The sequence below is a fragment of the Agrilus planipennis genome, unplaced genomic scaffold (genome assembly GCF_000699045.2).
Source record: "Agrilus planipennis isolate EAB-ADULT unplaced genomic scaffold, Apla_2.0 scaffold63, whole genome shotgun sequence".
In the NCBI taxonomy this organism is placed as follows: Eukaryota; Metazoa; Arthropoda; class Insecta; order Coleoptera; family Buprestidae; genus Agrilus; species Agrilus planipennis.
This window is the reverse complement of record NW_020439363.1, coordinates 392964-409122: the sequence shown is the minus strand read 5'-3', so window position 1 is coordinate 409122 and position 16159 is coordinate 392964. Positions and strand designations below refer to the sequence as shown.

At 30.1% G+C, this 16159-nt stretch overlaps 2 protein-coding genes across 2 annotated transcripts in view; both read right to left on the bottom strand.

Annotated features, from left to right (window-relative positions):
- LOC108734143 (circadian clock-controlled protein-like) overlaps nucleotides 1–6221 on the bottom strand; it is a 14337-nt gene extending 8116 nt beyond the window's left edge. The window contains exon 1 of the mRNA XM_018465557.2: nucleotides 5876–6221. Coding sequence (XP_018321059.1) covers nucleotides 5876–5966 — 91 coding nt within the window. The 5' untranslated portion in view covers nucleotides 5967–6221. The remainder of the gene's footprint in view (nucleotides 1–5875) is intronic.
- Nucleotides 6222–9651: 3430 nt separating this feature from the next.
- Nucleotides 9652–16159, bottom strand: part of LOC108734142 — a gene marked incomplete at its 5' end in the record, with an annotated part of 23887 nt that continues 17379 nt past the window's right edge. The window contains 5 exons of the mRNA XM_025978822.1: nucleotides 9652–9870; nucleotides 10005–10288; nucleotides 13123–13270; nucleotides 13448–13540; nucleotides 15191–15329. Of these exons, the coding sequence (XP_025834607.1) occupies nucleotides 9719–9870; nucleotides 10005–10288; nucleotides 13123–13270; nucleotides 13448–13540; nucleotides 15191–15329 (816 nt within the window). The remainder of the gene's footprint in view (nucleotides 9871–10004; nucleotides 10289–13122; nucleotides 13271–13447; nucleotides 13541–15190; nucleotides 15330–16159) is intronic.

The following is a 16159-nucleotide window of genomic DNA, read 5'->3' as shown; positions in this document are numbered from 1 at the left end:
AAAATAGGCGAGATAGGTTGGTAGGACACCTTCTTAGGCATGAAGGTCTAGTCAGAGACATATTAGAGGCAGAAACAGGAGTTAATAGGAGTAGTGGTAGATCTAGATTAGATTACTGTTCGCAAATAGTTAAGGATGTGGGCTGTTCTAGTTTTAGGGAAATGCGAAGTTTAGCTCAGGATAGGAAAGAGTGGGGGTGAGTGTCCAATCAGTCTCAGGACTGACAACCTTATGACGATGATGACTACTGAAATAGTAATAAATTACATGAATTGAAGTAAATTATCCCCAAATTCCACTTCCGTCTTATTCTTGCCCTTATGATCCACACTCTTGTGCAGTTGGTTACGTAATTATTTATTTTGATTTCATAATCGCGACTTGATTACCTACATCCGATTGTATGTTTGCGTGTAAGGAAATATGGTAAAGAAGTACACACACACACACACAATTAAATTAATGGATGACTGTGAATATTGTATAACATCCATAAGGCGAGGTAAATCATCAAGTGAAAGTTCTTCATTTCTAAGTAAACGTCTCCATCCTGAAACGAACATGCACGGCACACTGAAGTCGGATCATTGAAGAATATAAAACGCATACAGGAATCAACGTTTAAAAAAAAAAAAGAGTTAAAAAGATGAAAGGCCGACCAGAAATATCATAACCTGCGCAAGTTCAAGCACGTTACATAATGTTGCATTGGATCTTACGACATCCATTCGTATAATTATTGCCAAACCGAGACTGTTTCACGTTGAACTTCCTATAAGATAAATGTAAATCGGAATAACGTTGCTCTAAGACACCTAGAAAGATAATTACAAGCGTATTGTGACAGGTGGAGTATCAGAAATTGCAGTGAGGTTGTAATGAGGTTAGTGGTGCCCTGAAGTCATGCACGATTGAAATTCACTTGGAAACATTGGCAAATCTTATGAGTACACAAAGTCAGATACACAGAAAATGACGTTGTTTTTAAGTTTAAAAAAAAGCACATCAACAGCACAAAAATAATATTCCACAGACAATTTTTCGTGTTCCTCTTGTTTTTACTTCTATCCTAATCACTGGCTTTACACCAGAGTATATCCCGTAGGAAAAATTTCCATTAGATTTCCATTAAAAAATTGCCATTCAATTACCACTCATAATAATAAATGGTAATAAATGGAGAATTGCCGATGGGATGTATGGGATGTAATATACTGTTCTTCTTAAGTATCTATATTTATACTTGTTATCCATATTTATTTAGATAATAAATCACTATATATTAGGGATCACAATTAGACCAAGGCAAGTTATTTATGCTGTCATTCTGTCGGTTGTAACTTCAAAATAAATAATAAATTAACGTTTCTTCGTTTTTCTTGAAAGCTTAACATCGTCATTCTTATAGAAAGATCTAGTGTTAGCTAATTAAAAGAAAAATAAAGTTAAACTAACTTTTGGTTCAACAACTACCAAATAAAATTTAGTTGTCGTGCGTTACTGGGAACTTTTCGTTCGAACCCGAAAAACCAGGACGTAACAGGGATTACCATTTTTAAACACAATGGAAATACCATTGGAATAAAATAATAACTTACTTTAAAAAAAATGATTACCATTTATTTTCAAGCTCTTGTAATTTTAACAAATCTTAAACATTATCTTCTTTGTTGTTAGATGCAGCATCATGTATTTTATTTTGTCTTTTAAATAACCAACTCCAAATTTCTTATCTTCATATTTTAATTTTGTAAATCAGATTATGCTTTAAATATATCCAGTAACACATTTATTAAATTAGTAGTATCAAGGAGAAGTCGGAAATATGTTAAAACATCGAATATAAGATTAAAATGTGTACGTATGCAAATAAATAATTCAGAATCTGATAATACGGAAACATTCACTGCACCACAATTGTAAATCAATTTGAGATTAATAAAACTATAATTTATAAATTAATAAAAGTTTAATAAGATTGTATGAATAAAGTATTAAAATATTTAAATCTCTGTTCTTTCATTTTCATATCAATTGGAGTAAGTCTTTTTACATTAATGGAAACTTTTTAGTAATGGAATTATTAAACAGCATAAAGTAATTTAAAGTAAACAGAATAAACTAATTTTCAATTCATGTCCAACGGTCTTCAATGGAATTTACAAATTTTCCACTGTTTCCCATTGAAGTGTAATGAAAATTTCCCTACGGGTAATGGAAATTTTTATTGTTAATGGAATTATCCTAAATGGAACAAACTTTTTTTCATTTATTTCCAATGGTTTTCAATGGAATTTACAAATTTTCCATTGTTTCCCATTATAGAGTAGGTAATGGAAATTTTTATTGTTAATGGAATTATCCTAAATGGAACAAACTTTTTTTCATTTATTTCCAATGGTTTTCAATGGAATTTACAAATTTTCCATTGTTTCCCATTATAGAGTAGGTAATGGAAATTTTTCCTACGGGATGTACACCCAACTACCCAAAAATTATTTTACAGTTACATTCTCCTGTGCTCTTGGGAATAACCGATTATATCATAACAGTTTTCAAGTACCTAATTAAATAAGTAAACAATTAAAACATGTTTAATCGAGAATACACCCGTGACATCTATTAGGTATCTATTATCAATATACAAATGGTACCTAACTCTCGTTTACTGAACGACTGAAGAAATTTGGTATTGGACTAGAGAAAGGCAGAAATTTGAAGAGAATAATAGAGCAAATTTAATTGTACAATTATGCAATAAAGCAACGAATTATGTTGACGTAACCGAATTGAATTTTACCATCTGAATCATCCGCTGACTTAAGAAATGATTTGAGGAAGTTGTGTAGATATATATGTAAATGTACTATCTCCAAAAGTATGCTCCAGTTAGCAAACCGAAGGCTGATCACGTCATTTTGAAGAAAATCACTACCATTTAAATTTCTCAATAATCTTCTCATAATATCACATGCTCATTTATCATAAAAAAGTTTGGTTGATAGAATTATGATTAGGGCTGAAGGACCATGGTCTAAATGAACTGTTATATCCATACGTTTCGTCGGCAGCTAGGGCTGACATCCTCAGCCGTACTAGGTAAAGACTTGAAGTCTCGATAGCAACGTAGTTAATGCAGTACCACTGAAAATGTTAGCCGTAGTCTGAACCTAACAGTTCATTTAGTTAGAGTTAAAGGCCAAAGTATTTCTTCAAGATTCAAGCAAATACTATTTTAGAAAGAACTATTACATTATTAATATTCTTTAGTATACTGTATTGAATAGTCCAATGAAATTTTCAGCTTTCTGGAAAAACTAATACATTAAGTAATTGCACCAATACCTGGTGGCATTCCTTTCAATTTCACTCCGAACATGGTTTATCAATAGTAAGTACTTATCCACACGTGTTGTCTTTGCAGTGTAGTATTGCAAAATATTACAAAATAAATGCGAAAAACAAATTGTTAAACGATAGGTTTGGTTATATAATAGATAATCCGAAATGGAAAGCTTTTATTTTTTTGTGCGTTGTTCATAACATGCGTTCTACTTTCTCCATTTCTTTATTGTATCTCATTTTTGGCTAATATTAAAGAAAATAAGAAAAATAATACTTTTAAACGTATAAGTAGAAATTTAGAGACCCAAATGCTACTCATACTGTTCAGTAAATTAATTGCATAGATTAAACATTTATAATGCTTACAGCAGTATTACATTTCCTTAGTCTGTAATTAGAAATTAGTTGGAGTGAAGTATACTTTATAGTATAACAAATCATCTTTTTATACTGTTTCTTAAATTTTATAAGAATAACATTATTTCTTGTGTTTACAACAAGGTCAGCTAGAAAAAGGACTATACATTAAAGCCTCTTTTGAAACCAGTCTAAGGTAGATATTTTGGCTTATGTAATCCGTTTCATTGAGACATAACCGTTCATGAATTCTTACATTTTTTGTTTAAAAAATTGTGTCACTATAACACTCATAATGCTACTAATCTGCTTTATATACTTATTTAATATTTTTTTCTATGGCAAAGATCTATTAATTAAAATACGAAAGACTTTCTTTAATCACTAAGTATTTTTAATAAAAACTGTCCTATGTATTTTCGTAATCAATTTCATACACAAAATTTATTATATGACGAAATGACTTTGTATAATGGAAGATATTGTTTAAAACGAAGCCGTTTGAACTATATTTAAGATATCGGCATATTAAAAAATCGCATTGTAATGTTCTGGTCATTTTAGGAAGGCAAAGTTCCAAATTATTAATTGTTCGCCTGACAATTTACTGCATTGTTCCACACATCGTGAAATATAAAATGAGCTCAACTATTCGCTATGACATAAAACTCACACTATATGAGAAATATATTTTATTCCCTATTTCGCAAGGGGTATAAAGATGGAAAATAGAAAATTTAAAAAGTAACTAACCTAACTTAACCCATCCTTAAATTTCACATTATAAAGATTTCTGAAGCATTGTTGTGCAATAATTGAATGTTCTATGAAACGAGCATAACTCAAACTAAAAACCTTTTTGAAGTAAATTACATCTGAACCCCACAAAAATACAAAAATCACTCAAACTTGTAAACATTACCGTTGGGTAAGACAAAATTATTATTTTTTTTCAAATTTTAGATTATCTCCACCCTCTGCGTCTTCACCTCTCCGCTCCCACCTACGAACACATGTTTCTAATGCACAAGTAATATGAAACCTATAATATGAGTTCTTTAAAGTGGCAGTTAAGGTAATAAAAGTTTTAAAAGATTTCTTAGCTTCCTTAGTCGAATAATTGAAATCAGAACTCATAAATAAAACTGTTCAAACCTTATTTATCGACGATGCTAAGGGACAATCTTTCTTATTGTTTATAATAAATGCTAAATCTGTTTTGAACTTTGTACAACAATAGACAATTATAGCTAGGCGTAGGTAATGGCGATCACTTAGTGTCAGTTTTATTACCTCATCCGCCACATTAAAAAAATCAAAGTATGCCTTATGTGGCAATAAACCAATGCGCCTACATGCTTTAAGTGAAACGCCTAGGCGTATGACAAAACAATTGAATGTAAAATATCGCTACTTATTTCTACGTTCTACAATTTACCAAATCATCTTCCAATGCAAGTAATTGTTATTAAAACGTATTTCTTATTAGAAACAGTATTTCAAAGGTTATCTTTTAACTATTGAATTGCATAATTTGTTAAAAATATAAGAAATGCTTTTATAAACATTTTTAATAAATTAATTACATCTATTGAATAATATTAGGCGTTTGATGAAACGCCTATTAACATTGTATAAGGAAAGTATTACTTCATGTATTTGTAATGGATACGTGAGAACTTTCATTTTCACTAGCAAGGCCTACTTCGGAGAAATTATCTGTGTCAACCCAAAAGGCTACATTCTTGCAACAAAAAAACTCTAAAGTGATATTTAATAAATGAAAATAGTAAAGAAAACCTATAAAACCCGAACAAAACCAACAATATATACGATAGATAAATAAATAAATATCATATCCGTGTCTAAGAAATTGTCAAGTCATTTTAGTAAATTCGGTTAAACGATAATTACCAAATTTGTTTTAGACTTGATAACACAGATAAATAACTTTCTTGAAATTTTAGCAGAAAGAAATTTAGAAAGAAATTTTGATTTTAAATACTTAAAAGCACAAAATTAACACATGTTTATTAAAAACAATTTAACATATATCATAAGCCTGTATTTAGTAAATACTGAAAGCTGAATTGTATATATAATAATTAGTTTCAGTTCATTCGTTCAAAATGTAAAAACTAATTCAGCAAGAAAATTAAATTAACAGACTTACGAGCTTTCAAACTGATGTTTTTTATTGCTTCTTGGGACGCTACGATCTGTCCAAGAGATCCAGTCACAATACAGACTAGTAAGAAATGCATTTCTGTAGATGACTTTTTTTATTATCCTAAACACTTAAAAAATAAAATAATTTAAATTTGATGTACTAACTTAGATAAGTCCTAATTTTCACGGTATACTTTGACACTTGCTACACATTATTATCGGTTTTGCCAGGGAGAAAGTGAGGTCCTTTAGTTTTATATCAGCTCGCAAAGAGGGGGCCTCCCATTGAATCTTTTATCTTTACCTTTAGTTTTAGGAGGAACACGTACTAACGTGCCACACTAATATTTACAAAGCTGAATAAAACAATAATATAAAAACTATGTACATAGGTACCTACACTTATGTATGATAAATTTTACTATCAAACTAATTGACTAAGGTGTGTGAAAATTAATTATTAATAGTTTAAAGGAAAATTATATCATACGCGAAGTCACGAAATCGTTTAATTGTTTTATCTAAGAGGATTAATAATTCGTAATCTTATTTATAAGAAATTATAAGCATCATTTTAAGCCAAATAAAAAAATGTTGTTGAAGTTAATGTAATAAAACAATTTACATAATATCTACCTTCAAAACTTCTTTAATGGCAGGCCTGCGAATGAAAGTCACTTTTAACATACAAATTAGATATTATTTTAAATGCTTTCTTTTGTATTAAGAAATAAATTGTATTGTCCAAAACATTTCTACTGTATACAAAACTATACTACAGTACAACCAGCTTACATTTATCTAAAACTAATTAAACAAGAAATTAGAAATTCTTAGGCATACTAATTTAAAAGCCTGCAACTTAAGATTGTTTTCTTTTCGTGCAGTTGATTGGTATTAATTGTAGTATTATCAATAAAAATTAAATTAGGTTCATCAGATGGTCCTAGTGTCCAAGGATTACAAAAGGAGAAGTATTAATAATGAGGATTGTCTTTGATAGTGAAAATTACCTTTATTTGGTTTAGTGATGAACAAAGCAAGACGAAGAGCAAGACTGTCCCAGTCTTGGTATTGGTCTTGGCATTGCTCAAGTACTTCTAGTCTTGGATTAATTCTTAATCTTGCTGATATAGTTTAGATTTTGGTCTTGTCGATAATATTGCTTATTTGGTGATGGACTTGCCTATTCGCTCTTAGTTTTAGTCTTGATCTTCTTCGTTCCGTCTTGATCTTCTTCGTTCAGTCTTGATCTTGCTTTTCTTTGTTCATCACTACTTTGGTTAATCTTCACAATAAGTCAAAAATAATGTCATAAAAAAAAAACAATAATTTGCAAATAAATAACTACGAAAACAATTCTATTTAAAAAAGTATATAATGTAAACTGCGATTACTTAAAAACTGAAAATTGTTATCTTCAAAAGTTAGAAGCGTTTGAACAATGATAATATCTGAAGACGTTCAAAATATTCCTATAGAAAAGGTAGGAGAACAGAGAGCACTAAGGAAGTCAATAAGAAATAGGCGAGATGAGTTGATAAGACATCTCCTCAAACATGAAAAGTTGGTTAGAGACAAAAACAAAGTTAGGAGGGCCAAAGACAGACTTAGATTGGATTTCTGTTCGCGAATAGAAATATTAAGTGCTCCAGTTTTCAAGAAATCCGAAGTTAGAAAGAAGTGGTGCATGTACAACCACTCCTAGGGCCGAAAGCGTTACAATGATGGTGATGATCACCTTTTGTGTCTCAATTTATGATAGACTAACTGCCTAATATATTAACATTCAACCACAATCATTGCTTTTAAAAATATCATAATTGAAGAAAATATTCCTTATAAAATTTAGACTATGACCAATGAGGTTTTTTCGAAATTCGTCCCTAATTTATGATAAAACAGCCGAATAAAAAATAAGTAAAGAAGATTTTAATGTAGTAATTAAGATGTTTTGAATATTTTTATAAATTGTTACTAAATATAACGCATAATTAATACCCACCCTAAGAAAATTAAAAACCAAATATTAGTTATGGATTGACAAGACAAAAATTCAATTTTTGCCCGGAGTTTTAATTTTAAAGTCACTTATTATTTAAATTTTTATTGGGTTGTTTATTTCGTCAAATATTAATTGAAAGAATTTTCCTTAGAATTAAATCACATTCAATTGATGATATTTCTATAGCAAATGGTTTTTCCATGGTTTTTACAGCATGTTACATTGCGTTTTGGTATTTTCAAGCTTTCCATTGCTGAACTTTCAATACCTACTAAAAGTTGCTATACATAGTACAACATAGAGTAAATACAAACATAATGTATTAATTTATAAAATACATGTCCATATGACGTATTGTTTGCTGGTTGAAAGATTATTATGTAATAGGTAAACGTGGAGAAATCACTGCTCACGGATAACAGGTACCGTTGCCGTTGGTTAAAGTCAACTTCCTGGGTACACGATCATTTAAAATTAAGCATGTAATATATTATGTGTATCCTATATATATTTATACATTTATACGTAAGTGTGGAATCGCGAATGTATAATAAGCAGCTTTGTTAATTAAGCCAATGGAATTAGAGATAGCGTGAAATGTATGTAGGTCAATGATAGTTTTACAGATTTCAAAAATCCTCCATGCAATTCCTAAAAGAATTTAATATCTTCAGTTTCTCATACAAGAGTTTCACCAAAAATAAACTAATTTTCATTAAGAAGGTTAAGGCTTTTATAGTCCCCGTTATTCGAGGTTCGTTCTATATCCAGAAATTAGCTTTTCTACTTCGGTGGGACTGTGGATGGATTGAGCTAGTTATCCAAAACATTGTCCGAATTTTAGGAAAATATCACTGCCCTTGCTTTTTCCCCTTGTATATATATCTGCTGCCTACCTTATACACAACTGAACTGAACATTAATTGTATTATTTATTAATAACACAAAAATTATTTGTTAATTTTTTAATGCTTTTGGTTTTTCGTCTCACTGAGATCAATGTACATATGTGTCTATTAAAGACCAACCTATAAGTAAAAAAAAGCGTTTCATATGAAGAAACCAAAATTGTGAAAAAAAGTGTTAATGTGCCTTGAAATTCTAGAAATGTATCAAACCAATGATTACAGTTGATTTGCGAAATCGAGAAAACATAATTAGACTGAACCTTCTTTGAATGAAACATACATACATATATGTTTTAAAGACAAATGGAGAGAAATTTTGGAAAAACCATGGACTTATCGTCATCAATCTAGCAGCATCTATAGGCCGCTTCGCTTAATAAAATCTTATCTTAACTAAACCGATTTTTTAAATGTGGTATGTTTATTTTACTAACAAGAAAAATAAATTGAAATAATAAATGAATAAATTATATATTTTTAAATAATGATTTCTAGTATAATCCTCGATCAATCTTACAGTTCACATAAAATTCATTCAAAGGATTGTAAAGTGTAAATAATTTACCCACTTTTGTTAAAAAATATAAAAAATGTAATTCCAGCTTAATATTTCTCTTAAAAGTACGATTTTCATAGAGGAAACTATAGGCAAATAAAAGCTCTAATACTATGGAGTATTTTTCGTTGCATACCTTGAAATTAATTCAGACAGACACACGAGTGACTCTATAAGGGTTCCGTTTTCATTCGAAGGTATGGAACCCTAAAAAAGCCAGGATGTCCAAGTAAAAAATTAAAATAAAGCGTCAAGTCAGATAACATCTTATAAAATTTTTATTACCTAATATGTACAAAAGTCAGTTCAAATTACACATGCACACTTATTAAAATATTTTCCTAAGATTTTCCGTATTTTTTGTCGCTGTTTGTGTCTTTACTCGAGTAGCCACAAATCTGTAGGAATTTTACTAAATACTTCATTCATCAAATCAGTAAAAATAATGGCCAAACTATCCCCAATACTTTCACTGAGCTCTGATATCACTTCTGCGGAATTTTTGTTAAGAAAACTGTTCACTGTTTGCCCTGAAACATAAAAGAAAATATTTAATAAACAACACAATCAATATCCCAATTGTTTAATAGGTTCTAGTTACATTGTTATAACTTTTACTGAACATTTAGAATATATTTTATTGCTGAAAAGCATTTTCACATACCTAGAACTTTATTTCCATTAAATAAATTTTTTAATTCAACGTTCATATCTCCAACAGTGAATGTAACTTTCATTTGATTTATTTTCAGAATTTCTCTGCCAGCTATTTTTGGAAAACTAATTTTCGACACCACTTTTGTGTCCACTTCAGACAACTTCAGGTGGCAAATCCCTTCTCCAACTAAGGGAAGTACTAAAATTTTCCCTTTCAAGTTGTAGAGGGATTTAATATCCAATAAGGGCAGAAATATGCCGGAATTTAAAGTTCCTGCCTTAATATCAATCCTAAAAACAAAATAAGAGGATTATAATTAATAATTACTCTATGTACCTACTTTAGAATAGAATAACGAAATATAATGTAAGGAGCAGTTTATCAGGGTGTTTATCAACTACATCTCTATATTTCAGGAATTGACTACATCTCATCTGAAACATGAAATAGTTTTTGGAATTTTTCAATTGAATGACTAAGAAATTTGCACTATTCACTAGTATATTCTATTGTGGGACATTGAGAATATCCCAGTCAATTAATCGGTTCATTAATAAAAGTATAGGAATTAATTGGAATAAAATTACAGCTAATAGTACTATTTCAAGAAATCGTAATCCCTTGGTGCTCAGGTTACAAATTTTCAACACCTTTTTCGACTTTAGATAACATCGTAGTTTTCCCCTTTCAGAAACACAACTCATCATGGCAGTGTAATAACATCCATTGTTCAAAGTATTGAGCAAAATTGGTCTTGGTTTTGTAGACTTTGTCTTGCGAAGGAACAAGGCCAAGACTAGAAACAAGACCAAACGAACAAGATCAAGACTGAAACCGAGACCGAATATGCATGACCAACACCAAGTAAGCAAGACTAAACAAAAATTTATTACTTTCAATGGATTTATGAGCTAAACTACTTGAAGCAACTTTAATATATTCTTTTCTTGGAACAAACAATTTTAAGTATATAAAACAGAAAATTTATAAAAATGACAACTACAGTAATGTCCTCGGAGTAAGTATTCTTTGTTCCTGTGTCTGGATAACACACGATTAGAACATAGAGACAAACTAATATGTTTTCGATGTTTTTTACAAGAAGGTCAATTTATGCATTGGAGGAAGGGCAAGTTTTCGAGTTTTCATAACTCTCAAAACTATCCACACTATTCCCTTTAAAAGTCATGACTCATGACAAGTTCACATATCTGACAGAAAATTTCAGCATTATAAATAGAAAAATTTATGCTAAAGAACGTAAGCACCAGATTTAATGAGCAAGACCAAGACTTAACACGTAAGACCATGACCAACACTGAGACTACATCATCAAGAGAAAGAGAACTAAGACTAAGGCTAGAAGTATTTATGCAAGAACAAGGCTAAGACCAAGACCGAGACTATATCACCAAGACTCGGAGTAGCAGTATTTGAGGAAGACCAAGACTAAGATCAAGACTCTATCAGCAAAACGAAGGTCAAGACCAAGACTATATCAGCAAGACCAAGATTAAGACTAGAAGTACATGAGCAAGACCAAGGTCAAGATTTGTGCATCACTAGTTCAAAGGTCAAATAAAATGAAATATAGAAGCAGAAAATGTGAAAATAGTTGAAAATGAAACGTTTTTGAGAAAATATCCAGTTCTTTTCTTTCAAATGAACACTTTCCATCAAGATATGCATACAACCTACTACTTTGGGTAGCTTATGGTAGTTCTTTATTTAAGTATCTATAGAAAATCTGTCGACATACTGGAAATAAACTAACGATAAATTGACAGTTAATTGATCTGCTATGCATGAAAGTGTATAATTATAATATTAATCCATTACATTATTCTTACCAGGAAATAATTACAAACTGTTCAGTTGCGATATTTTTACAATTGATAATTACGGTGGAGGAACCGGGCTAGTTTCTTACAGCTAAGATGTAGCAAATTAAATATTATAATTATAAATGTGTTTTATATTGGAAAAACGGTCATTTTTATCATACTAATTGGAATATGGTTGGGCTAAAATCGAACGGTCTTCTTGATAGGTATGTACTCAATCGTTGGAGGAATTGTACCATATCATTAATATACAACCCTACTATTAATACCTTTGATATTATATTGCAGAAATGTACACTTCGTTTGTGGTTTAACTGATTTTGATATAATCAAATGAAACTCTTATATGACCTTCTTCCCCTATTTCGTATTCAATTCTTTTATAATCAAAGCAATACTGGGGTTAAAATCATTTCATTTAAAAAACCACAGTCAATGTTTCGCCCAGGTTGTTGGACATTTTTAAGGCTAGTTTTAGTCGCACAATCTCATATATCCAAGCACACTAAATTAGTATAGGCAAATAAAAATGACATGATCCTTCAGACGCGTCAGAGACGGACCTTATCGCATGCATACTACAAATTTAAAAAAATTGACTTGGCTGTTATTCTACTTATATTAGCCATGTTCCTTTCCATACAACTAAGAATGGAAATGAAATATTAATGTGAAAATTCATTTCCAATTCTTATCCATTACAAACTACATCCAGTTAATGAGGGAAAATTTTGGTTGCTGTTCTTATACCCCCTCCGGGAATCGAACCTGGGATCTTTGTCTTTACGCACAATGCTCTGATGTCCCGGGTTCGATTCCCGTCGGGGGTATGAAAACAGCAACAAAAATTTTCCCTCATTAGCATGAGGTATTTTGTAATGGATAGAGAATTGGAAATGAATTTTCAAATTAATATTTCATATTAACCACTATTAAAAATTCAAAATGTCACTGAAAATGTAGATTCAGGAAACTGTAAAATGAGGTAAAAATGTATAAATAAAGGTCATGGTCCATGTCGTTTTAAATTATCACAAGATACGTGCAAATGAGGATGTAGTAGCTAAAATTATTTTACTCTCTTTCTTGTAAAACTTTTATTCGAACAAAACCTCTTGGCTAATTGCTTTTACCTAATTTTATGTATTTGTTTTGATAGTATTGTTTTATGCTGTCCTCAAAAATATAAAACTATACTTTTCAGATCCTCAAAGTAAGTGAAATTGTATCAAAACCAAAGTAATACCATTTAAAGTTGTTAAAAAATTGCTGTAACTCACTCATTATATGTAGGTGTTGCATTAGAAGGTCCAAAAACTGTTAAATTATACAAACTTCCTGCTAAAACAATCGGACCGGATCCTTTGCTCACCGAAACCCTGTCCAAGTGAAGAGGTTCAAATCTCTGTATCTTAACTTCCGGTATACCTAACGACATATACAAAGCAATCTTTTATAGAATGAAAAAATCCTTTAGTAATATGTGTGGTTATCAAATATCATTCCTATGTAATAACTAAAAAAATCTCTTTCAATTCGTGCAAAATTTGCTTCATAAAATTACGACAAATTAATCGTAAAGTAATATTATAATGTAACTTTTACCTGTAGCTAAAGATGGAAACATATTCTTAAACATTTCGTTGATACATGAGTTTAAATTCGGATCACTTCGTTTACAAACTTTCAACCATGGTGCTGAAAATAATTAAAGAAAAAGCGTTACATACATATCTACTAAAACATTCTTGCAATTCTCGTAACCTTTTTTCTAATGCTTTAATAAACAATAATTACTTTTCTATGTAATTGTTACTTTTAATACATGTTCGTATCCGTCCGTATACTATATAGTGTCTCATTATTTCTTATGCAATGTTCTTACAACAGGTGTTTTAATTTCCTTTTATAAACAAGTACAACTTGTTAAGACTTTCACTCCATACTAATGTATTTTCTTGTAAATCTACTCATGCAAAGATACACACATATATATAAATAAATACAGGAATGGTATACTGGGAGATTCCGATGGAGTGTTACTTTTAGTTTTTACTGTAAGGACATACAGACAACTTTGTATATAATTAATTAATTGGCAAAAATTTATCACAGAAATAACTAGACGTCTGTTGAATTGTTTAAGGAAGGTTCAGTTTAAACATTTCAATAGTGCTTTCAGTTTCAGTTTTATAGCGATAATTTTATTTTTTTTTTAACTTGAAGGGTAGAAAGGGGAGTCTGAAAAAAATATTTAACCTTAAAGAAAGTCTTTTCATTTTCATTTTTGCATGGGCCATCGTTCAACGGTAGGTCCTGCTGAAAATTTTATTTTCTGTTTTTTTTTTAACTGGTTCAATAGTTGCAAGTACATACGGGAAGAACTCTGGTTTAAGGAGAACTTTCAGAACTTTTCCAAAAAAAAGGCATGGAAAGAATTAATACTTCACTAGACATTTTCGTGTATATTTGGTGGACAAAAATAGGGAAAAGTCCATTCAAAAGTTCATAAGATGTTCTATTAAAAAGTCCTTATGATTTTCTTTTGTTAAAACAACATTTCGTTAGATAATTAGTTTCCACAGTTTAGAAACATTTTTACAGTCAAGCAAAAATCGATTTTACAATAAAATGGGATTTTTGATAATAATTTAATCGAAAATGTTATGCTGTTATCAATAAACTTAAAAATATGAACAATTCAATTATGTCTAATGAGCCAGCAATAAACATGATTATTATGAGCTCTTTTCTGATCAGAGTTCTTAATTGATTTAGGTACTTGTAGCTGTTAAACCTGATGTTTAAAAAGAGAAAAATTACAAAATTTATTTTGAATCGCACCCTTATTACATACACAGACGATGCCTACATTATTTCTATTGCTTTGCAACTAGCGAAATTAAAATTATGAACAATTTCTCCAAATTTTACAACAGGAAACTGTTCTTTGATCAGGATTTATTTCTGACAGTTTTAGATTTTATATCCATGTTTTAAAATCTACAAACCCTTCACGACTAAAAACTCGAAAAAAATTAATAACAAAATTAAAAAACAAATTTCCTAAAGAAATATTCCTTTTGGATTTATTCAATTTTTTTAAGTAACCATGCATTAATTTGCACATAAAGCTCTAAAATCATTAATTCATTTTAAAGAATATAAGAATACACATTTTCGTATTCGCTTTTTTTTATTCTGACTCAATACAAAAATAAAATGATGATTTAGTGATTCACGGAACTGCGGACATCACTATTTTGCTATTTTTTTGTTGTTAGAAGTTTGTCATATTTAAATGGATAATATTGTTACCTAATCTCAATTTTAGACAACGATACTCACGATTTTCTAGATATAGCAGATTCCTGGTGTCTATTTTTGTGTCACCTCTACATATAATTGGCAAAAGGAAAGCACAAACAAGAAGAACTACAGAAACATTTAGTTGATTCATATTTTGAAAAAGTTTGTTAGAAATTAGTTTTAGTTACTATCAGAATGAAAATATTACTAATACTAGAAGTTGTGGTCAGTATCAGAAACGGCAAAATCAGGGCATTTGAACCACCACCAAAAATTTAATAGAGGGGCTACTTTATTCAGCTTTCGCATGCTTATTGTGTACACATACATATATATATATACATGTACCTTCTGTCTAACACAAGATATTTCGATTGTTTCCTTGCAATCTTCTCTATTCTCAAAGTGAAAGTTTTCTCCGTGTTTCAGGTTGATATCTACTATATATTCGCGTTTGATCAACGTAAAAATTGTCTGCGCGCATCACAAGGTCTTTTATGAGTCATTTTTTAAACAGAAGAAAGTATTTTTTCAGAAGAACCGACAGGTTTTTACGCGTATTATGTAAAGAGAAATTTACGCTAAAATACAAAAATAAGTTTTATCTTCTTTTCTTTAAACATCAAGAATTTTTTCTACAAAAGAATTTATTGTAGACCTCTGCGGAAACTTAATGTCAAACAATTCTAAACAAATTAGGAAAGTACTTTTAATAGTTTAGAACACATCACATTTAGAAAAGAGTAGCGTTATTATTATTAATATTTAAAATGAACGATTGTAAATTTGGCCGAAACTACTACCAACTTGAACAATTAAAAACATTAATCAGTAACGAACGTCGCATAATCTCTTATGCCCAAACTCGTCAAAATGAGTTTAGGTAGTTTAAAATGGCATGATCCTTGAGACGCCTCAGAGACAGACTTTTTGCACACTGCAAACATGGAAAGATTGACTTGGCTGTTATTTTACTGATTTTAACAAAATGCCTTTCTATACAACTTT